General features: G+C 39.2%; 1 protein-coding gene across 3 annotated transcripts in view; it reads right to left on the bottom strand.

Annotated features, from left to right (window-relative positions):
• Nucleotides 1–8,594: 8,594 nt before the first annotated feature.
• JAKMIP2 (janus kinase and microtubule interacting protein 2) overlaps nucleotides 8,595–25,267 on the bottom strand; it is a 133,380-nt gene continuing 116,707 nt past the window's right edge. For 2 of the 3 annotated variants that reach the window (XM_036424374.2, XM_036424372.2), the window contains 6 exons: nucleotides 22,701–22,769; nucleotides 21,680–21,757; nucleotides 19,176–19,379; nucleotides 17,333–17,398; nucleotides 13,754–13,824; nucleotides 8,595–9,135 (listed from right to left, as the gene is read on the bottom strand). In XM_036424374.2, the coding sequence (XP_036280267.1) occupies nucleotides 13,774–13,824; nucleotides 17,333–17,398; nucleotides 19,176–19,379; nucleotides 21,680–21,757; nucleotides 22,701–22,769 (468 nt within the window). In that variant the 3' untranslated portion in view covers nucleotides 8,595–9,135; nucleotides 13,754–13,773. The remainder of the gene's footprint in view (nucleotides 9,136–13,753; nucleotides 13,825–17,332; nucleotides 17,399–19,175; nucleotides 19,380–21,679; nucleotides 21,758–22,700; nucleotides 22,770–25,267) is intronic. The other variant, XM_036424373.2, reaches the window with a different exon arrangement.

Here is a 25,267-nt window from a genome sequence, read left to right as displayed (position 1 = left end):
GTGCGAAGTGGAGGACAGGCTGGAGAGCGCGGATCTATAGCACCTGGGAGGACTGGATGGGGAGGGAGGGTAGGAGGGAGGAAAAGCCGGAGAGGATGAAGCCAGAGGTCCATTATCATTCCTTCTGGCATCTGTCATGGGACATAGGAGCAGGAGGGGAAGGAAAGATGAGCTCGGATAGTTAGTGTTTTGCAGTATCCAGATGGCTTTTACCATCCTGTTTTGATTTCTATTTCATTGTTTCTGGGCCATCTCTGTCTTCTTTTACTTTAAGGTCATTGAGAGCAAGGGACACATTTGTCTCCATATCTTTTAGGATGGCCTTTGAGAAAGCACTCTTTAAAAAAAAAAAAAATATATATATATATATATATATATATATATATATATATATATATATATTATTGATTTTGTACAGAGAGGAAGGGAGAGAGAGAGAGAGTTAGAAACATCGATGAGAGAGAGTCATCGATCAGCTGCCTCTTGCATACCCCCTACTGGGGATGTGCCCGTAACCAAGGTACATGCCATAGACCGGAATCGAACCTGGGACCCTTCAGTCCCCAAGTCGAAGCTCTATCCATTGAGCCAAACCGGTCCCGGCGAGAAAGCACTCTTAACAAATCGTTAAAACTGTCCTTGTAAATATAAATGTGGATGTGGCAAAGTTTTATATACTTATAATTAAAACAGCCAGTAGAATGACTGAACTGATTTAAGGAGGATTTAAAGAATGGGGAAAAATATGTTGAAATGAAGGCAATGTGTTAGGAACCAAGGTGGTTCATTTGTATACAGGACAAAAACCTAATAGTTGGGTTTTTCTTTTTTTTAATCAAAGAAAAAAACAATATATCCCACCTTATCAATTTTCTGCAAGCTAGCCTCTGGCTACAGGGCTGTGTAACAGCTGGCTCTCATCAATGGCTATATTTCTCCAGAGTCAAATGACTTCCAAGTTGACCTATTAGAGAGCACTCGGGTTCTGTCCTGTGTGACTCAGTTCCTTCATCGTCTCCAGCTTTTCCCTCCCTCCCTGCCCAGCCAGTCCTTCCAGGTGCTATTGATTCTTGCTCTTCAGCCCTCCACTCCATGCACAAAGAGGTCATCAGTTTGATTGCCCATCTGGGCACATGCCTGGGTTTCAAGCCTGATCCCCAGTGCAGGAGGCAACCGATCAATGTTTTGCTCTCACATCAATGTTTCTCCCTCTCCCTTCCTCTCTCTCTAAAATTAATAAAAACATGTTTTTTAAAAAAGCATTCAAAGTGGAATTGTAAAGACACAGACACACTCATCATTTTGCCTTATTTCCAAGCTTTAAATATTTTCCTACACACTTTCTGATAGTATCTCTCTGAATACTTAATGTGCATTTTTAAAATATTGAATTTATATCCTGTGGCTGTACAGAAATAGATTTAAGGTGGTCTAAACTCAAGGCAAAATTAAAGCAAGTTAAAGGTAAAACAATAAAATCAATAAGGTAAAAAGCAAACAGAAAAAATTGATAAGATGCCATCATTACATTTTAGATTTGTTCATGCATTTCTAGGTGGTCAGCACAAAGTCATTTACACAGTAAATTATTTATCTTATTTATCTCTTATCGTAATAGAAGAAACATCCAGTTCTGAGGTGGTTAATATTTTGCTTTGTGTTTCTCCTCCTCCTAAATTATAAAAAAAGGGGTCATATGGAGTTTCACATAAATGGCAGATGCCGTGGGCTATGTTCAGTATTTTTAAAATAATTAAAGGCAAAGATTATCAATGACTATTTGTTCTGGATTATTTGATCAAAACCAAAGACTTATAAGTGCATCTGCATGCAAAGAAAAATGCATTTGTTATAAACAGGTTTTTTATTTGGAGCATTTTCAGTGAGAAAAATGCCTTCACCATTCACCTTCACATTTCATGTGACACTACAAAGTTGCTTAAATCAAGTAAGCATTCTTCATCAGCCACTTGGCACACAGGTTTACGACATTTAATTGAAAATGTATCCTTACTCTTTAAGGGTAGGTCAGCACTTTATTACACACCTGGCTCCCCTGTGGGTCCCAGGCAGAGCTGTGGCCTGAGCCTGTAGGAGGAAGCCCTCTGTGTGAGCTTTGTATGGAGCATCTGTGTGGTCACGGTCTCCCTGGCACTGTAGGAGGAAGTCCCCCCACCCCTTTTTTTGGGTCTCCAGAAGTCACAGAGGTCCTTTCCTCTGGAGCTTGAAGAAGTCAGTGGAGTTGTTGACATGATGGCATATATGGGTTTTATACCATAATTGGAATTCATCAAAACAGAGCTTTTCATTAATAAAATCAGACAATCCGTAACAGTACCAGCCTATTTCATGGTAGAGTGATAGACCTGGTACCTTCCTCAGAGAGACGCAGTTGGTGGTAAATCTTCATCCAATAAGATGCCCTCAGGGCCAGCACCACATCTCACTTTTCTCTGCTTTAAAGATTTGGCCTGGCATGAGGATGGTTCCTACAAATGAGTAACAGGACATTGTAATGAATTGATGAGCGACACTGACACTTTTTGCTAAAGATAAGAGGTTACAATGGGAAAAACAAGCAAAGGTCCTTCTTTGCATGGATCTTTCAAGCCCACCCCCAGACACTAGAATTATCTTTAATGGTCTTAACAGTGACATACAGAATTATACCTCATATTGTGCCATATTGGTCTTAATTTGTTACCTGGGTTGCATCCCTCATTAAGGTCTTTGAGAGTAGACCCGGATGTTCCAGGCCATAAGAATGGGCACATGCATGATGGATGCTCATGTGATGTACTGGTTAACTTATTACCGTATTTCCGGCGTATAAGACGACCCCCTAATTTTTACAGTTAAAACATAGGTTTAGGCCTATATTCGCTGTATAAGACTACCCCCACTTCCGAGGCAACATCAGTTCTTTTTTTAATAGACCACCTCTCTGACTCTGGCCAATCTGAGCAGGCTTTTTACTAGAACACAGTGTTGTCTTATACACCAGAAAATACGATATATCTAGTGGCTCTAGAAGGTGGAGGAAAAAAGGTTGGTGGATAAAGGAAAAGAAGTCATCTCTAGAATAAGGATGGCAAATAGCTGGCAAGATCCTTTCCCAAAGTATCCTCAGAGTAGGCATACTAATGATCAGAGTTCTCTCCTTCTGAGTGTAAATTCTGCCTTGGGCTCCTCACCACAGTGCCCCGAGCAGTTCTAACAAAAATTTCAGAGTGGTGCCTTAGTTGGTTTGGCTCAGTGGATAGAGCATCAGCCTGTGAAGGGTCCTGGGTTTGATTCTGGTCAAGGGCACATGCCCGATTTGCAGGCTTGATCCCCAGTGTGGGGTGTGCAAGAGGCAGCTTATCAATGATTCTCTCTCATCATTGGTGTTTCCATCTCTCTCCCTCTCCCTTCCTCAGAGAGGGAGAATATAATGGATTTCTCCCCATGTTCACTCCCTATTCAGAGTGGAAACATGGGGAGAAATCCATTTACTACCTTCATGTGGAGTCTGTCTCCTTACGTTGCCTCTCACCCTGTTTTTCAAAAGTAGGTAAGAGTTCAGTTAAACACAAAACAGAAACCTATGAACAATGCCAGGTAAAGTTTTTAAAAATGCAGCTTGTTTTATTTTTATAGAAACTAAAACACCAGAGCTCATCAATTCCTATATGAAATACATAATTATAAAATAACCATTCATAAAACTTTACATCAATAAGCTGATTCCAACCTCTATGGTAATACATACAATACATGTATATCTTCAGTGACTGCAGAGGGTCACTCTGGTGAAACCCAGTCCATTTATATTTCTCATCTGTTAGTAAACAAGCACTGAAGCGATATATGGAGTCATGCTAATGCGATGGAGAGAAGGAACCCCGGCTGAGGCAGTTGATTGTAGGAAAGCTCTGAGAAATTGGCCCCCTGGCTCCATGTACACAGGAGACACCTGGGGAGTTGTGTATTCAAATACACTGGCTCTATGCTTGAGTTCCCACAGAATTGGATCTTAAAGGTTAAAACATGCACGGACCCTTCTGCAACTGGAGTTTTTAACGGATAAACCTATGAGACTTTTGGCTCATGTTAGTGCTGTGGATTGCGTTGGATGTATTATTGCTCTTCCCAGAAAACCATCGGCATTACAAGGCTGGTTTATGGGTCTGCATTAAAAGAAACAAGTAAATCTTTGTCTCAGTCAACAGCAGGGGATAGGAGTAATGAAAAGGAGGTGGGGAGGAGGGAAGGATGCAGGTAAAGAGAGGAAGAGCCCAGACAGCAGATGCCAAAGGAAAACATGAGTTATCCAGAAGGGGGTGGGGGCTTCCTTAACTCCTCAACCTCAGGACAGAAGCACACGCGTAGGAAGCACTCACACCATCATACTATGTACAGACTATATATGTGCATATATGTACATCACATATTTATAAAAGTGTTTGGATTTTGATCTGCCTCATTATTATGGTTAATGGGGAATTGGGGATAGGCACATTTTGTGAGATGCCAATCAGTGATTGCTGTTATTTGGGGGACATTGTGGATCTGCTTTTGGGAAATTGCAACATCTACAATTTAGCAAATTTATGGAGTTGTGTTGACAAAGTTGGAATCAATGTTGTTTGTCTATAGCACTCCCACCCTACAGAAGCTTGATGTAGCAAGAATGGGAATGTAAGCACGGGCTCAGAGATCTCTATGCAAAAACACAAAGACTGAAGAAAGGGAACCTTGCACCATCAACCACTTGTCCTTCGGAGTTTAGTGATGAGTGCAGCACGTGATCATCCCTATTACTGCAGCCTGAACTATATCTTAAGTCATTTTGATTGAACACTGGGCTCAACAATACTGAACTGCCAAACTAAAGGCAGCAAAGGAAAGTGAATCTTGCCCTGCCCAGTCCTCAAATGGAACCATAGAGGATCAATACCAACCTTCTATTATGTCTAAATTCTCTTTCCAATACGCCTGGAATTCATTCTCAAGACAGTATGTTACATGGAAAAGACAAGACAGTTGAACAGAATGGAAGCTTTCATCCTTCAAGACATCGTGACCTACTTTTTTTTCCTTTAGAAAGGGGTGGCCCATTCTGGAAGCATTAACTCATTACACACACAGTCATCTAGGACTTGCTTTGATTACTGATCTCTCAAATGGTACATTATTTGATATAGTAGGCAGCTATATATATTTTTTCTGTGCCATTCTTTGACAGGTTGAAAAAATGCAATTAAATATTTAAAAAATAAACTGTCTATGCTTTCCAACTATTTTCATGTAACATAACTCACACGATCCAATTATTTGAACACCAACACAACACTGATGGATAGTGTTTTTGCATTTCTTATAAAGACCCAGGCAAGTTTAAAAGAATTGCTTCGTTTTCAAACAATAATCTTATGAATTACATTGAAGACATTAAACATATATAAATTACACAGTGGTTTTACAAAAAAAAAGTTGACAATAGTAGGCAAAAGGAACAAGTTTGTAAGAGATGTATTTTAAATTGAAAACACAGTAAGTTGAAATGAAATACTATAGCAAAAATTACTTGACAAACCTTGATTTCCTCTATTCCTAGTGGAGAATGAATGTCCCCTTTCTGCTTTAGCAGTGACTTATGAGCCCTCTGTGTCACCTTTATCCTCCTGAAGATCCCGTCACCTTTGTGAAATTATTTGTGAGTGGAAGAAAAATCAAGAGAAATGTATTCTCCTTTCCCTAACATCTCACAATTGGCAATAATTTCACTTATATGGCAGAGGGTAAAGGGGATCTTATACTATTTTTAACAAATTCTAGTGTTTCCAAAAATAAAAATCAGGTGGCATTAAAAAAAGTTGGTCAATTTAGTAATAGATGCTTTCAGTATTATAGCCAAATATAGTCTTCCATTTCCCCCCTCTTTACCATAAAAACTTTCCTGATTTAAATGATTATGCTAAATTAGGGCTTTTATTTTATCTCAAGCTAGTTTTTAATATTGCCAGTTATCTTTATCTTCCAAGAGATGAATATTTTAAGAAAAATTAAGTAAATGGACCTTGAAGAATGCTGTTCTGATAACTAATCCATTGGCCAAATGTGGTGGGATAGTTAAGATGCAGAAATTAAAGATCCAAGTGTTGATTGTCTGTTCTTTGTTAGAAGTAGGGCCACAGTAAGCCTCTCCTCTATTAATAAGATACTCTTTTTTTCTGAACGTCATTTAAAAGGGCAGCATTCCTTTAGATATGGCCCATGATTCCATGAGTGACTATCTCAGACAGTTACAATTTTGCTAATGTTTTTTGTAATTGTGGAAATGGATAGTAGAGAGGTGTACCTATAAAAACATTAGACCTTATCCAATAATAATTTTGAGGATCATGAGTAAGGCTAGGAAAAATATCACCTTTTAGCCTACAATATAGAGAAATTGGCTAATTTCCTGGATCTGAAGCAACATATTCCCTAAACACATCTAAAACTGCTTAGATGTCACTGCTTTTATATGATTTGTGTGTGTGCACGATGCAATGATTCATAGCAGATAGCATATATGACTAAACCACATTATTTTTACAAATGTTTCTAATCATTTAAACCATAGCCATTATTCGAAAGTAAGATTTAAACTACAAATTTCTTGGTGGGGAAAGCAAGATGAAGGGAAGGAAAGTAGATTTGCTGGAGGAGATGGAGTATGCATTTGCCCAGATGGATGCTGGCATGGCAATGAAGACAGTGAAAAAGCAAAGTTGAAGATACTGGAGGGTAATTTATCCCCTCCCATATGTTCTGAGGTTTGAAAGGGTTTGGTCACAGGCTGAAGGGCACCCCTCTTTCACACTGTCTGCACAACAAATGTACTATTCATATTTAATCCGGAACCTACCCAACTGAACAAATAACTCAGCAGGACAGTTACTGTATATATCCCCAGTAGGACACATCACCGGACCTTCCCCCCAAATGGGATGGGTGATCCGATTAATTATGTGATGCTATCAGTTCACTCCAAGCCTTCTTATGGCTGGCCCCCTATGAGGAAGCAAGTTTTGTATTCTGCCCTGCCTCAGCAATGAGGAGAGCTAAGAGATCCTCATCACTGGAATGGCACACACTTCTCTCTTGCTCCATAACAGCATGAGATGCTCTGTTTCCTGTGGGTTATTACAGACCCTGGCTCTGATCTCTCTGTCCTTATTGCTAGTAATGCCCCAGATGGTTTGATGGGAAGGCTTCAGTGCTGCAGTACGTAGACGTAGACCCAACCCAACCCAAGCACTATGTAGTTACACAGGGTACTCTCTTTCTCAACAATACACAAAAGTCAAATAGTATTAGCAGTCAGAATAATTACAAAGCACTTTGTGCTACTTGAAGCACCTCTTGTTCCAGAATTGCAAAAAGGAAACTTCATGGAAAAAGCTTTTCAACCTCATTTTGCAGATGAGGAAACTGAGGCACAAAGAGGTTAAGTGACTGGGCCAACGATACCTGTGTCAGCCGTCAGTATAAAAACAAAAAGCAGACCCCAGCATTGCAGCTCTTCTTGTACACTCTTCAGTGACTTGCTGGCTTTGAAAACGCCAGTGCTCAAACTGAAGAATAAGATACTGACCCCACATGTGGGAGGACTTGGGAAGTATTTCATAGAAAGAGTTTCTGGCTCCCTATACACATTCTCTTAGTCATGGGAATTCTAGCCCTGTAAATAACACCTTGATGATTTGAAAAATTGAGGCTGTTTTGTTATCTACAGTAAATGAGGTGTAAAATTATCTTTTCAGGAACATTTATTCACTCTCACGCTTGAATCCAAGACTCGGGTATTACTCAATTTAGGAAAAGAACCAGTCTTTTCATTGTCTCTGGTAGAAAACAAACCTTATCAGTAACATAATGTTACTTCTATGTAAAAAAGTTAGAGCTATCTTGCTGTCAGCAATCTGAAAAAACAAACAATGTTATCCATTTAAGTGACAAGAGATCCGAGTCCTTGAGGCATATCAGGACATTTAAAAAAAAAATCATAGTTTAGTTTTATATTCACATCCCTGTGGCAAACTAAAAAATTGTTAGAAGTTTACACATTGTCTCTATTGTGGTTTTACTAAAATCATAAGACATTTATTTGCAGGCAATTCTAAGCAGCCATTTGAAAACCAGTATTTTGGAAATGGGAAGATTCAGAGATACTCTCTGGCCCATGGTCCCTATAGATATTGGTATGATCGATAGAACTAAGTCAGGGAACTGGTGACTTAGAGCATCGTCTTCTTCATTTTCAATATGAATGAGATCAGTCTCTTGTTCCTGGAGCAAGACGGATGTGAGAGGAGGTCAAGGGAGCATCAAATCTGCTTCTGTGTCTGATGTCCCCTTCGCTGGGGTCCTCCGCCTTGGCTGCCAGGGCAGTTGGGGTCACCGTGTGCCACATCTCAACTCTCCGCTGTGGGGTGCACTCCACCTTTGGCAGAAAAACCAACCGGAGAGCACTTTCCTTCCCACTCACATGGCAGAGGTCTCTGTTCCTGAGTTTTAAACAATAAGAAAGACAGAAAACAAATCCCTGTAGTAAGAAACCAGACTTTTCAAATGAAACGTTTTATTGTAAATAGCTCCTCATAGGTACTCCTCGTGCTTCATTCCCACCCACCCTAGTTTTTATTGTTTGTTTTGATTTTTTTAAATGATGTTTATTTCAGGACTAGTGTTTCCATGGGGTGTGGTGTTACATTAAAATGACCCCCCCTGCATAGCAGGGGTAGAATGGTTCTTTGTAACTTTGGTTCCATGCCCAAGACACATCTTTGTGTGATCTTCTGAATCTGTTTCCATTGCTGATTTGTTTTTTGTGTCTTCACAATATATGTTTATAGTTCTTTTCTTCTGGCTTGACATATACATGTTTCATTAAATGCAGCATATATTGTAGATTTTCACCAGGGTCATGTAGGAACTGTCAAGTAAGAAACCTTGAACAATGGCTTTAAAATACACAGGTGTAGTCCTGGCTACAGGGTAGTTCTTAGCTTTTGATCTCTCTCTCACTGCTGTAAACATTTCTGCCATCTTTGAGGGTTTAGAAGCATTTGTCTTTCTGGGGAATTATCCGTGTTTTCGGTTACTCTGTAAGACAGAGGGAATATTCTTTAATCACCATTTCTGTCAATAGCTGAAACAGAAGAAAAAAAAAAAAAACACAACACAAAATGCTTTTAAGGAAAAAAAAATTATTCTTTACCACCTCTTTGAGTTGTATGATCTTGTACAAGTTACATAAAGAAGGTATCTAAGCTTAATTACATTAATTTTAAATGAGAAAATAGACTATGTCAAAAGTTGTTGCAACATAATGCATCTAAAGCAATGAACAGGTCTTGCCTCACAGTAAGTGGCCTGAAACATGAGGTATCATTATTACCTTTTCCTCTGGGCCTTCCAAGGTGAGGCCTGAAGAAACTCAATTAAATCATCATGCCCCAAATATTAATATTATTTTAAAAGTAGTTCTGGTCTAGACAATGTGGCTTAGTGGTTGAATATCAACCTCTGAACTCAGAGATCACCAGATTGAAACCCGGTCAGGGCACTTGCCCAGGTTGTGGGCTAGATCCCCAATAGGGGGCTGGAGAAGACAACCAATCAATGACTCTCTCTCATCATCGATGTTTCTATTTTTCTATCTCTCTCTCTCTTCCTCTCTAAAATCAATGAAAACTTTTCATTAAAAAGCAGGTCTATCTGTGCCTTTCAGGGATTTCTTTAGATGTCACACTTCCTCCCCAAAAACTATAATATATCCAGTGGCAGCCTCCACTCTAAGGCCCTGATCTGAGGATTCCCTATGAAGTTCGTCACACAGGGATCCCGGTTGATCCACGATATGTCCCTGAAAAGGTACTTCCCTGTGCTATGCCAGTCAAGACTTGTTCCTCTTTAAATCCATGTGCCTGGGTTTCACTTTGGTAAAAGTTTAGGACATAGTGCTTTCCTTTAAGAAAAGCTGGAAATGGTGCAGAGGATGTGCTGTTAGGTGCTGTATAACGTCATGACTTTCAGTGACTGAATGACATGGATGGAGAAAATGGGATTCCCATGTTCTCACTGTATGGCTGTCCAAGGCCAAGTTATTTAACTTCTCTAAGCCTTAGCATCCCGATCTATATAATGAAGATACTAATTCTGTAGCAGGATTTTGCTGGCGCCCAGGAATGCTGACCATGATCTGAAGTGGTGGAACAGGAGGCACTTAGTACTTCCAGGGTGCTTCTGGGTTCAAAGAAACTCCCACCATATGTGAGAGCCAGAAGTATTTGGAATTCATATTTGCAGAGCCACTTGGTCTGCTCCAAAAGACCATATTCAGCTGGGATAAAGGAGGGATAGATATGCCCCAGAGGAGAAGGGGTAGTTAGGAGGTGCAGTGGTTGAGGTGAGAGCACACTGTGGCAGGGAGGGAGTACCAAAAGGCACAGTGAAAGATAGGCCGGCACTTTTACAAAGGAGACTCATGTTCTACCGTTCAAGTACAGAGCAATGCTCATCTTCCTTTGTCTATCTGTGCAGAGAATTGGAGGGGGATGATGGGCAGAGACTGGAGCAATAGCTTCCTCCCCAGCAAGAAGTTGTGACTGGGACCACCATGGTGGCATCCAGAGTAGCAGGGGGTGAGCTAGGGCCTCCATCAGGCAGGGAACAGTGCAGTGAGCATGTTCCGCACAGCTTCTGATGAACTCAGACCTATGTCCCTGACATGATCAGTCTTTCATCACCTCCCTTCAAACAGGCATTGAGACCTGGTCAATAATATCCAGGGGAGTGGCACTGACTACCACTGGAATGGAGAGGCATGTCCCTCTGCTCTGCTTCCTCTTCCCTGCCCTCCAGAGGAGCTGAGCCTTGAGGAGGGAAGGGGAAGAGCTCCCTTAGAGCCATACTCTGCTCCCTCCCCCTTCCCGACCTTTGGGCATTGGGAAGAAGTGAGATTAAGCAGAGGCAGAGACAGAATTTTTAATCTGAGCTAGAATTCTAAGAACTGAAAGGGATTAAAAATTTTGGGAACCAACCTCAGATTTAATGAAACAAAGAAAGAGGGAAATAAAACAGAAGCCGAGTTTAAGCTATGTTTTGAGAAAAAATAGATTATGTTCATATTTACATCCCGCTGTGATGAGAGTTCTAAATAACTGGTTATAGCTATAATATTCCCATATTCTCGGGTAAATAAGAAAACTGACCTCAATGTATAGAAAAGATACTGTACGGTGAATGCGTGTGTATATGTGTTTGTATATTTAAAATATGTATGTAAGTACAAAAGTCTTTCACCTGAAATTTTTCAACTTATACATGTTGAGAGATAAATCCTAAATTCTGTTTCAAATCGCACATGTATAATTTCTGTCTTCATGTCTGTCATGAAAATCCATTTGGGTAAAACTATTTTGGTTTAAAAAAATGGATTTGACCAGGCTGGGTGGCTCAGTTGGTTGGAGTGTCGTCCTGTACACCAAAAGGTTTGGGGTTTGATCTCTCAGTCAGGGCATGTACAGGAGGCAACCAATTGATTTCTCTCTCATATCTCTCTCTCTCTCCCTCTCCCTCTCTCTCTCGCTCTCGCTCTCGCTCTCGCTCTCACTCTCTCAAATTGATAGACATATCCTCAGGTGAGGATTTAAAATAATAATAATAAAACAAATAGACTTAAAGGCAGTCTCCCAAAATGTTGAATATCTATAAATTGAGTAACTTTAAGACTGTACACTCCTCAGCTGTTCTCCCGTGCATGCTTTATACCACCCAGATACACTGCTACATTAATTTGCAATATTGTTATTAGTAGTGTTTTTTTATTCAACAGATAATTACTAAGTGTCAATTAAGGTCTACTCAGGAGGAAAAGCAACTCAAATCTTGTACTGCTCTCAAGGGATTACAAGGTATAGAGGGCCTTGTCATTTCAATACCCAGTTAGTAGGGAGTCCCACACAAATCGGGGCGGATGCCTCTGCTTGCTGATACACATGGACATGAATGATGCTCAGAATGTGAGAGAAATGCCCTCTTTCATTTGTGAGGCCGTAATATGGTGGTTAAAAGTGGTCTCTAGAATGAGGCTGTCTAGGTACAAACCTTAGGCCTGAGAATTGTACTAATAGCTGTGTGGACTTGGGAAAGTTACAAGCTACAGTTCCTCCAACTGGTAAAAAAAAAATAACAACAACTAAAGCAACTAATTATGAGAATCAAATGAGATGACAGAAGTAGAAGTGCCTTGAATATCATGAGATTATGCACATTTGGGGCAATTTTGTTACTATCACCTGGTTTATATGGGGGTTTTGTGGGGATTTGTGTATCTGTTGCTTAACACAGTACCTGCCACATAAGTGTTAGCCATGATCGATGTCTGTGTGCAAACCTACTCCTTTCCTACCTAGTATTTATTTATGAAGTTGGACTTTTCTTTCCTAACCTCCCATGTAGTACTTGTATCTCATGAACTTTATTTGCCTGTTTATTTATTGTTCTTTGGGGGAGGGCTGCTTGCTTTTTGTTTTGTTTTGTTTTGACACTGAATGTTTTGATCTTTTCTTAAAGAATCTCATCCATTTCACTTAAGATATTCTCATTCAATTTGAGAGACTCAGCCCTCTTCTGTATGTGCTGCAAGGTTATCAGCCTTCATGTCAGATGAAGGATATTTGTCTTTCTGTAAAGAAAGTATTTTGGACGCAATCAAGCAAGAGAGCTCGTTACAGGAAGACATAACTTTATGGGCATATCTGCCTAACTCCTTCCTGGTGCATGCTGAAGCCCTTCTGCTTGTGTGTTCCACCTGCAGGTCACCGAGTTGATTGATACCCATGGAAAAAGAAAGAGTCTCTCTTCCACTTACAGAAAAGGTTAAGTAACATGAGCTCTAGGAATGATCCTTGACTAACATAACTTAATAGGATAACCAAAGCTGTCACAGACTGTGATTAATGTATTGAGAATAGAGCTAGCCTTTTCTCATTTTTAAATGGTGGTATGTATTGAGATTTGTGGTCTCCATACCTGGGTGGATATCAGAATCACCTAATGTGTTTGTTAAAAGTATAGATCAATCCTTGCTCTCTATCTCTCCCACTGTGTAACTACCCAGAAATCTGCTTCAGTGAGTTAAGTCACAGGAAGACCATGGGATCTTTATTTTAAATGGCATTGGGAATCACTGCCTAAGATTACTTAGACATGGACTTGACTTGAAACAATAAGTCTATTCTATTTTTTTCCTTCTAAATTGACATTGACAATAATCTTATTTGAAAACCCAAGATTCAATTTTACTTCCTTGCTTTCCTGAGTTTTGATGAAGACAGATGGGGAGAAAGGGTTTAAAAATATCAATCATTTATTAGCTTGTTAGGATTCACAGATATCAGAATTTTAAAAATAGAAAATATATATATTTCTTCATTTTGAAGCTATGGAAGCAACTCTCTGTGTAACGATTACGACAAGAATACTGAGATCCACAGACATTGTGACTTCCCAAAGCAAAACTGTTAATTAGAAGAAAAAAAATCTTCATTCTCATTATACTTCTCCAATAAACACCCAATTGGATTGGATCCGTTTTTCATTTTGTAGCATATAAGCTAATCAAACCATGTGTATTCTTTTAAACATGGGCCTAATAACAATAACTACATGTATATACCCATCAGAATCACATTTTGAGAATTAAATGGAATCTTACCTTTAAGAGGCACCTTGACATCAAGGCCATAGAATAAAGGCAAGAGAGAAGAACAAGAATAGAAACAGAAACTGCAGAAGAAAAAGAAGAAGATTACATAAATCTGAATTTCTGAAGTGCTATTCACGTAGTACAAACCTCAGCTTTTCTACATTGTTTGTCTGATCACTTCTCACATAACAGCAGATACCTTTGGTTTAAAAAAATATACCTTTTATTTGTCTCCTGGCAAAACAACACAATGAATAACTAACTGGTGTTCAGCTAACATCGACTCATACATTTTAGAATTCTGAGAGGGTCTTACAGATAATTGGTGTAAGCACTTAATTGTATAAGTACAGAAAAAAAAGCACAGATCATTTCATCATAGATTGATTTCATATAATTTCATGGCATAGTGAAGTTTAGAGCATGGACCTTTCATGTCTTACTCTATTATATGTTGTTGTCTAATTTTTAATGCGTGGAAGATTATTTCAAAAACACAAAATATTATCAGAGCATACACTTAGTCACTCAATGCTGTCATTGATTGGTTAGTGTGTTAGGTTTTAGGTCTAAGACTCATCTGGAAGAATAGTAATATGTAGGGTAAATATATGTCAAATTAACCACAGTGGGATACCCCAGAGGAGGAAATGGGATACTATCAGTAATTACACCAGGGCAACAGGTATAAACTAGGTCTGTCCTGTACCAGTGGGTTTGTGTGGCCCTCTGCCTGTACATCGGTGGGCACTTTGGATAATAAATATATGGTGCTATTCAAGCCTTTATGCTTCTGAAATAGATCTCACTTTACCTGACCTACAGAAGTTAAATGAAGGCTGATTTGTTTATCTTCACCAAGAATCTTCACTAGAGAAACAGACACATGGTGGACCAACAGATCTTGTGTAGCACTAGTATATAACCAACTCTATACTAATTATAAAAGGTCACACTGAGGTCAGTTTTTTCCAATACTGATTTTTTAAGCCATTTCCTCTTACAGAGGCAGGAAGTCTTTGTCTTGTCCTCAGTCTCCAGGAGCATTCTGTTACACACAGCTTCCTGTATGGCATGTGCAACATTCTCATATGATGGACATGTTATTTGCACATTTCCTTTAATGTCACTGGTTAGAAGGCTCTTGCTTCACTATGGCAAAATTGCACGAACAAGTTGCAAACATGGTGCTAAGAGCCGTGTACCACTGACTATTCTATTAGTCAGAAATGGTCCTTTTTATTTCATTCCTTGAAGATGGAGAGGGCTATGGTGACACCTGTAGCAGGAGAGGATGGAGGAGGAGTGGAATGGGAGGCTTCCACTGTTTCCAGGAGAAGGTCAAATATCGGCACTGCTTCTTGGGCATGAATGAGGAGATGCCGAACCACTCAGCCTGTAATGAGATTCTTAGTCTATGCAGTGTGGTGGGCAGACCTCTGGTCCTGATTAGCCATGGAGTGATTATACAATCTTGGGAAAGTTATTTAATCTCTGAGTTATTATTTGATTAAGGGGATCATTATTTTTGCTGTGCAAGAATCCCAGAATAATTATGAGAATCAAATGAGATGATGGAAGTGAAAGTGCTTTGAATACAGTGAGAAGCTGCACATTTGGGGCAATTTTGCTGTTTGCTGTTATCACCTGATTTATATTAACGGTGTGCATGGGAATTAGGAACAAAGAAAGGATATTTCATGTACCTTGAGAAGGTGTTTGAGTATTCCAAGGAAAAGACGAGACTAGCTCTGACATAAGTGACCTTCAGCATTTTTACTAGGCTTGTAGATGAGTAGAACTGAGGTCAAGTGAATAGAAAAATAGAACATGCACATCTCTCACTCAAGGTCTAATCAGAAACACACTGGATTGTTTTTGAAATGACTTAATTTACTCCTATATGTGGAAAACGTTGCTTTGATAACTAAAGAATCCATATTTTCTGTTAAGTATATGTTCTCATTATCATCAATGTTTAGAAAGGTCAGATCCATAAAATGAAAAGCTGACAAAGAAATTCTGACCTAAACATAATCTTATTCTCCCTCCTCCCAACATTTCTATGGGGTTTATCAAGAGAATGGCCACCGGGGTGACATTAGTAGATTAAAAAAAAATCTGGTGTTTGTTATCCTCAGTTGAATAGGATCTGAACTGAAGTTTCTGGGGCAGAACGAACTTAGCTGTGACTTCGTCCTTGAGCCAGCCCCAGAGCTGTTTAAGGATTAGCAGAGAATTACTAGAGCCAAGAACTCGACATTCAAAAATGTGGCCATTGGAAGACATCGTGTCCTTTGACAACCAGGGAAGCTGTAGGGAAATCCTGCCTTCTGTGGATCTTCTTGCCAAAAACTTGGGAAATTAGACTAAGTCCTTGTTTAACTTCACCTCATTCAATCCTGGAGAATACTTCTGAAATGAGGAAAATTCAAATTCAAAATTTTGCAGAAGTATATTTTTGGTAATTAAAAAATGTATATTTTAAAATTTGACTTTTTTAGTGTTTTCACATGTTCACATAGTGACCTGCTTTGTTCCTCATGGAGAGGAGGTGAATGCAAGTGTTATCATCCCTATTCTCTAGACATGCCTTAGACACAGGGGTTCTTATGCAATGTCAAATAAGGACGTAACAACCGGCCTACATAAGAACTCAGGTGGCTGATGGTCTGGCTAATGGCTCCTCACCCGCTCCATCTGAACCCACATATGTGGACAACTACAGAAGTAACCTGGGTTGAACCAAATTCTAACCACTGTCTCAGAAATGCCACATGGTTTGCTATTTTCTTCTTGGGTGACTATGGGAGATATAGCAAAGCATTATATTATTTTGCAATGTAGGGATCAGGCAGTGACTTCCAGCCCATCAGTTTGGAATTCTGGGAAAACCTCTCTCCATCTTCACTGTGTTCCACAGCAGGCGCTCCTGGCCTCACCAGCTGGGTAAGTTTTGGTTGTGCCAGACTGTTTAATTCACAACAGAGCTTGTTTAGCATCTCTGCGTGAGTGCCCCTTCTCCCATCACACACACATCTGCAAAGGTCCTCTTTAAGAAAGACTGTGCTTTAACTCCCCAATAGTGCTGGTTCGCTTCGAAGAAGCAGTGATTTTTCCAGAACACTGGGGGAAATGGCATGAGGAAGTGACAGAAGGGCATGATTATCATATACCAATCTACATTTATGAATTTATTTTTGAAGTGAAACTGCAGAATCAGGAATAAAGGGCTTTTATGAATAATATTGGGATTTTTTTAAAGGTGCTAAAATGTTTTTGAAAGAAAGCAGAATAATAAAACTCAAAAGAAAAGTTTGAAAAGGAAATAAAGATGAAGAAGGGAAAACTGAGGAAAGACAACACGTACAGAAAAGAATGGGAGCCAACACAAAAGGCAAAGTACCAAGGGCAGCACCTACGCTGGGATCCCGGGGCCTGACTCAAGGTGAGGCCCACGTCTACACACCTGCCTAAGCCAAGTACATAGTAACCGAGATGAAAGAAAGAACACACACAGCGAGTGAAACTGGTATTCATTTCAGATTACAAAGTAAAATTAAAATAGATGTTGACCTTAACACCTACCTTTTCCTCTAAGTCCTTTATCTGTCTTTTCTGGATGTCTGTTTTATCTTCTAAGTCACGGATTCTCTGCAGGCAGAAGAAAAAGGAAAAGCATTAGTGGGCATTAAGTTGAAGAAAAAGATTGTTCACCAATCTAAAACTTTCTATAAACACATAAGCAATAGTATTAGCAGCTGGAAATATCACATATACATTTTTTCCCCTACCCATTGCTGCATTTTCAAAACCACCTGCACTGGTGGTGGGAATTATTTGCTAACCCTCTCTAATGGGTTTATCCCTGCAGACCCTTTCCTCATGAGAGATGTAGTCCCCACCCCATTTTCCTTGGGCTTGGCCATGGGATTGGTATTGGAGGGTGGGATGTGACTTGTGGAATGCTGCATCCTAACCGAGACAGTGTGAATTGGAACTAGTGGACAAGAAACAAACGTCTTTGTAAACCATTTGGATTAAGATTTTTGGTTGGTTGTGACTACCGTAAAAACTGACTAAAGCTAACACAAATGCAAACAAGCCCATTGGTTTTTGCCAACCTTTCTTTTCAACCTTATTTTAACTTTGTTTCAGGGTGAAATTTCCTCACCAAACACTATTGGCCAGTAGAGATTACACTTCCATAAACATTTCAAGGAAGGAACTGACAAATCATGGAAAAAGCAAACTTAAGAAAAATAGCACAACTAATCCTAAAGATGATAAAGTTCCAGGAATAATTTTGAATCTGTCTGTCAACTAGACAAATGGCTTCAGTGTTTTGTTATTTTGGGAAATCTGTTAGCCACAAAGCTCCCAGTTACATCCTAGGTGTGCTAAGTGTCAAGTTGCCCACACACTGTTCTTACTGATGTTATCAAATAACCCCTGCTCCTTTTCCACTCACCTTGATCTCTGCTGACCACATGATTCCTTCTTCTTGTATAGCCTATTTGGATTTTTGTACCAGCTGAGTGCCAGATACTATAGAGTTACAGCTACTGAGTGCCAAATACTATAGAGCCTGGCACTTCCAATTCTGGAATTCTTATGGGATCTGCATTTGACCTTTTCCTCACCTTCTAAGCTAAGACACAAACTAAGAGTTGGATGAAGAATTTGGGCTATAAGTGAATATTGGGTGTCTATTTTGAACCTCGCTGGTATAGATGAATCACAAATCACACACAACTCAAGCTGCATAAGTCAGTTAGGAAAGTGGTTACACACAGTGGCCTTGGAGTCCGATGGACCTGGGTTGTAATTCTGGTTCTGTTGCTTACTCTCTATGTCATCTTGGGCAAACCATTTAAGCGCTCTTGTTTCAGAATCATTCTCTCTTAACTTGGGATTTTAAGGATATCTACCTTCCTGGGCTCTATAGATTAAATGAAATGATATAAGTAGAGCCCTTAGTTTACTTGCTGACACACAGCAAATGCCAGGAAGTAAGTGGCATCTTCCAAGCCTTGTTGCTCTTGCTGTTTGTTCTGGGAATAAAGGGAAAGGCTCTTTCATCCCATTCAGATTGTGTGATAAGAGCATTATTCCTGTCCTGGAGAAAGCCTGGCCTTCCCCCATAACAGGGAGAATCAGGCTCCATAAGAGTCAACGTGTATTTCATGACAAAGCAGTTGCAGGAAGTAGTAAAATGCAGTGCTTCTACAATGCCAATTTTCTTGAGATAGAATCATTGCAAAACAGCCCTCCCTTATCTAAATGTACGTAGAAAACAAAAGTGATTTACTTTACTCTGAAAATAGCATCTCACTCCTAGGCTTCTTCACACCCATACTCAGCACTGTGTACTTGGTACCAAGTCCCATTTGCTTAGTACCAACCCTACATGGAAGTCACTCATCCTCACCTGGTGGGCTTGCTGCAGGAGCTCCATTCTCTCCTGAAGGATCTGACAGTCATACTCTCGGCTCTTCCTCAGCATCTGCCGCCGTAGCTTCTCTACCGCAGTCCTCAGCTCCTCTTGCTGCTTCTCACTCAGCAGTTCACCAAACTTGATAACAGTTTCTTGCTGCAGAGCATTGTACAAAGTAGCTTCTAGTTCCTGGATTCTCTGGCAAATGAAACGAGAAAAGTCTAACTTTGGAATTGAGCATTTTCTATGTGGTGTGCGAGTGTACACATACATGTGTGTATGGGAAAAATGTGTTGTTAGTCATATAGGATCATAGCAATAAAATGCATTTCATAGTTTGTCTAGACTAACTACCCATATAATAATCCCCTTTATAAGAGTCCATAGGAATCATTCATCCAATATGTTAACTTCTTTTTTTAAATATATATATTTTATTGATTTTTTACAGAGAGGGAGGGAGAGAGAGAGCTAGAAACATTGATGAGAGAGAAACATCGACCAGCTGCCTCTGGCACCGCAACCAACATACACGCCCTTGACCAGAATCGAATCTGGGACCTTTCAGTCCGCAGACCATCGCTCTACTGCTGAGCCAAACCGGTTTTGGCAATATGTTAACTTCTTAAATGATGATAGATTTGTTATTTTTCTTGGACAACTTTCATTTTTTTAAGTTCTTACTTTGTTATAATAACAGTACATTCTTATATTATGAAATGTAGCTAAAAATAAGTTTGTTTTCTCTCCCATTTGACAGCCCTTCAAATATTTAAAGACATCTATTGGTGGCCATACTTTTAGAAATAAGCATTGAAAAGTGGTTAAAGTTGGAATAAAATACTTGAAATTAGAGGTAAAATTAATGCACAAAATGCCACAACTCTTTCACATGACAGACCGCTTTACCTGAAGATGGCTTTATAATCCTCATATTTCTTCTTAAAATAAAAATCAGGAAATATGATCTAAAAATGGCCTTGATCTCTGGAATTGGTCTGTTTTTTAAAAATATATTTTTTATTGGTTTCAGAGAGGAAGGCAGAGGGAGAGAGGTAGAAACATCACTAATGAAAGAGAATCATTGATTGGCTGCTTCCTGCATGATCCGATCCGATCTGGGGGATCGAGCCTGCAATCCGGACATGTACCCTGACTAGGAATCGAACCCTGCCCTCTGGGTTCACAGATCGACACTTAACTACTGAGCCACACTATCTGGGCAAATCTTCTCTTATTTTAGATGAATAGTGTACTCTTCCTTACATCCCAGTTTAATTTTACTTTTTTATTTTTTATTTTTTTATTTTTAGAAACATGTTTCAGACACAGTTGCCAAAATCTACAGTCTTGTTCCCCGTGACTTCGACAGAGGTAAACAGACATGCCCTGGTGAGGGATGTTTTCCTAACTCTTGTCATAGATTATGCAGATCTCATCTTTTTAAAGTTAAATACTGTTGTCTGAATGAGTATACACAGCTTAATTTTTTTATGTACAGGTAGAGGAGGCAAGGATAAAGGGTGGGAAGGGAGGGGAAGAATTGTTTCCTTTTTTATTCTCTAGTGACCAACTCAGTCTCTCCTTTCCCCATCAAGTAATGCTGAGAACCTCCTCTTCATCTTGAAGGGGAAACACCGATTCATCTTTGTTATGAGCAGAAACTAAGTGCTTCCCTCTTTTCCCAAAAGTGATGCAGGCTGCTTCCAGGAAAGCATTAGAGAAACCTCTACAAGCAACTCCCTGAAATGTTCCTCTCCTAAGTCTGTCCTTTTCTCTTGAGTCATTATTGTGAATTAATGATGGGGGGTTTGCCTATGGACAGGAGAAATGCAAGCTCTAGTCCAATATTAGGAATTGCTTGTTATGACTTTTGTACAGGAGAGTGGGTCAAGTGTGCTCCTCACTCAGCATGATCTGTGGGAGAGAAGATCCAGCCGATTTACTGATACAGTTTTGCTCATGGTGGCTGGGTTATGGTAGTGATGGCCACAATATCTGCAGTCAGATCTAAACACTACCTACTTACCAGTTTGGGCAGATTCTTTTCACTCTCTAAGCCTTCATGTCCTCATATGTAATAGAGGAATAATACCACCTATACCTCTTAGAGTTGTTGTGGGAAGTAGTGAATTAAAAACAAACATTAAAGATTTTATTACTCTATCACTAAATGAGGTTCCCCATTGGATTGAATTCATTTTCTCTTTAATCTACACCGCCATGCAGTCTGTCTTTCATTAAAATATTATATAACAATATAAATGTAATTAAAAATTTTAAAGTAAATTAAAATATTTACTAAGTATTATAAGAATATTAAAACAAAAAGAGCTAGAGACATGTTTTCTAAAGTAAGAACTGGAAACCATTGAATAAATAAACCATTGCACACTGCAGTCTATTCAAGTATGTGGCACGACAAATTAAATTGGATGTTTCCCTCCATAGTATTTTATGTAGACACTCTGGGTCTCTTGGTGGCTTGCTGTACATACCATGTATGCTTGGTCCAGAGCTTGTTTTCTGTAGTCTAATTCTTCCTCCAGATAGCCTTTGATTTTGCAGAATTGTTCCTATAAAAAAGGGCCATGTTGATAAATAGAGTCAGCTTAGTTAACCAGAAAGTGATATATAATCATATTGATCAGTGTTTTCTCTAATTCCATCACAAGACAAATCACCAGTATTTGTAAGGTCATCGATTTTGTCTGTGAGGGAAATAGTTCAACTTTCAGCGTCTCAAGCAGACAATGTGGAAATCAATGGAAAGAAGCACAAAAGACATAATGAACAATGCTTTAAAGGGTTTTTATGTCAATCCAAGAGATTCTGATAAGATAAATGTTCACTAATAAGTATATCTGTGCAAATGTATTATGACAGTGTATTTTTGTAAGGATGTTATGAAATGTAATATAGCAGAGTTGGATAATGAAAAACTCATGTGATGTCATCTGTGTATGATTAGCAAACACAAAGATAGATAAGAATTCAGAGAGTGGCGGCAATCCCAACCACCACCACAATGCTACTTAATGGGTGTCTGTTCCTGAGGCAGAGCCAATAGGAACTGGAGACAAATCTAATGTTCCCTTGCAGTCCTCAGCTTCTGTGTGCCTCTCAGATTGTGCACATTTTCCCATTAGTATTTAAAAATATATCTTTGTATATAATACAGCCCCAAGTACATTCAGTTATTTCTTTGTGTGTATGACTGCCTTGAGTATATAACCACCTGCAATACTTATTCTGCTGGTGACTGTCCTGAGTAATGCTTGGAACAGGGCCAATACAGGTTGAATGTGTAATTAATATTTGTGAATTTAAAGAGTTTTTAAGGGTACTTTCAATCTGAACAGTTCTTGGAGTCTTCTGGGAACGTCCATGGTATCTACCCCAAATAATGGGAGGACTATAAACTTTCATCACTGCCAAATAAAACTGGTAGGAAACAGTCATTTCCCATTTGTTTATTCAATTTCCTTTAATTTTATGACACCTCATCTTTGTACTCACCATGTCACTCTCCAATTCCATCATTTTCTGGTGCAGGGCAGCTTCTGCTCCTTCGATTTGCTGGATCCACTGAGTAAGACAAAAGTGTTCAACAGACTCATGGTTTGGTGTACTAATATGTGGTGCTCTTACTGAGGTGCTTGGTCAGTTCCCCTTATATCTCAGGAAAAGGACTAAGAACTGGAATGAAAACTTGGTGCATTTTATCTCTTATTTCAGAAGTAAGACTATAGTTTTCATCCATTAATTAATTAATTCATCCAATAAGTGTATTCATTGGTATTTACTATGTGCCAGGCAATGTGCTAGCTGTGATGGTAACCAACACATTTTTTCTTTTCTTTTTGCTTAACAACACATTCTTGCCCACATGGAGAATACCATTGCAGGCTTTCTTGGGAAGTGACAATTGCCCTGGAATCTGAACAATGAGTCAAAGGTGATTAGGCAAAAATGAGGGGCAATTTCCAACCAGAAGGGATGTCCAATTCTCCATGATTGGAGGGAGCACAATGAAAAAAAGAATACCAACTGAGACTGGAGAATTAGCAATTTTTCAATATATAAAATAGCACAGCTAAGTGTTAAAGAATCATTTTTGTCGAGTAGAGACATTTTAAAGTACATAAAAAGAACTTAGAAAATTTTCTTAACACTTAAAACACTGTTATGTGACATTGATGTTAGCATTGATCAATTCCCTGAATAAATTTGGACTTTGAATATTACGGTGTGAACCTACCACACATATAATTTAAAAGAACAAGTTCTTATAATGTGTCTCTACCAAGTTAAATATCAGCTTATCCCTTCAGGAGGTAATGGGGCATAATTAAATCTGTAGGATCTAGAAGCACACTACTTTGGGTCTAAATCCCAATTCTAGCTTTTCATGGTTCTGTGGACTTGAAAGGCTACCTGATTTCTCTAAGCCTCAACTTCCTTATCTGTAATATGGGATCAACAATAATGTGAAGATTAAAAGTTGTATTTCATGTAACTAGGGAGAGCAGATCCCAGATATAATTTCACATGTAAATTCCTCAATATGCATCCATAATAGATAAGGCCTTTTTTAATTAAAAAGAAAAAAAGCATAACCACAAGGCCATTTCCACATTTTGCAAAGTTAACATTAATTCCTTTTGTTGTCTGGTACCTGGTCCATATTAAAATTTCCCCAACTGTCAGCAAAATGTCCTTTTGATTATGCTTGGTTTGCTTGAATCAAGATGCTGAAAAAGATCATTTCACCATTTCTTTTCTTTTTCCTAATCCTCACCCGAGGATATTTTTTCACTGATTTTTAAAGAGAGTGAAAGATAGACAGAAAGACAGACAGAAATATTGATATGAGAGAAACACATTGGTTGGTTGCCTCCTGTACATGACCCAACCATGCCTGCAACCTGCAACCGGAATCAAACCCGGGATCCTTAAGTCTGCAGGTTGACGCTCTATCCACTAAGCCAAACCTGCTAGGGCAATTCCTTAAGTACCTTTTTATTTTATAGCTATTTTAAAAATGTCTTTGTTTTGTTTGAGTAAGTTGACAGGCTCATTTGATTTGTAGAATTCCTTCATTTCAGATTGTAGTAAGCTGATTGCTTGCTCTTGGTTTCATTTAATTTATAACAAGCTTTATATGCAGTTAGAAATTAAGGAAGCATCTCAAGGGATGTATATAGTTCTCATTAGACCCAACCATGTATCCACAACTATCAACTATGTGCTGATTTCCAAGGCACCCTGAATATAGCCAGTTATCAGACTTATCTACCTGGTCTTCTGCTCTTTTCTCTTCTTTCACTCTTCCTACCATTGACCAGGTTTAGACACAAGGGGGGCAGAGCACACTCTCAGATCTTTCTGAAGGAGCCTGCAGTGAGCCACCACCAGGTCACAGAATCCTTTGGGAACAATTTGTATGTACACACCCAAGGAAAAGCCCATAAAAAGAGCCACGTTCCAATTTACCGCCTCTCAATTGTTAACACCACAAGCCCCAATATGGCATCACTTGTCCTAAAGCCCATGATACCGAACCTAAACTCAACATCTGACCTAATTGCAGTAGTGACCTTTACCAGGAATATAATCTCAGTCCAACAGTCTGGAATCTCTGGACATCAATGAGGTCTGTCCCTGGAGCGCTTCTCTCTTCCCCACACAGGCTCAAGAGGCAACCTGCATGATAAAACCTTTGCCTGCCTCCCCCTCAACAACAAAAAAAATGTCCTGGCCTAAACTTACTGGTTTCTTTTCTTTTGTTAATAGCTCCCTAGCCCCACCCTTCTTCCTATAAAAGCTTTGCATTTTTGCAACCTCTAAGAGTGCTGTTGTAGTTGTCAGATGGAATGCTGCCCAATCCACAAATCGCTTACAAAGACAATGAGATCTTCAAATTTAAGAAGGTGCCATATGATTTCACTCATATGTGGAATCTAATGAACGAAATAAACTAACAGACAAAGTGGAAACTCATAGGTAGAGAACAGATTGACAGTTGTCAGAGGAAGGGAGCTGGGGGATTGGATGAAAAAGGTGAAGGGATTAAGCAAAAAACA

The sequence above is a fragment of the Pipistrellus kuhlii genome, unplaced genomic scaffold, assembly GCF_014108245.1.
Source record: "Pipistrellus kuhlii isolate mPipKuh1 unplaced genomic scaffold, mPipKuh1.p scaffold_m20_p_8, whole genome shotgun sequence".
Classification (NCBI taxonomy): Eukaryota; Metazoa; Chordata; class Mammalia; order Chiroptera; family Vespertilionidae; genus Pipistrellus; species Pipistrellus kuhlii.
This window is presented reverse-complemented; position numbering and strand designations above follow the sequence as displayed.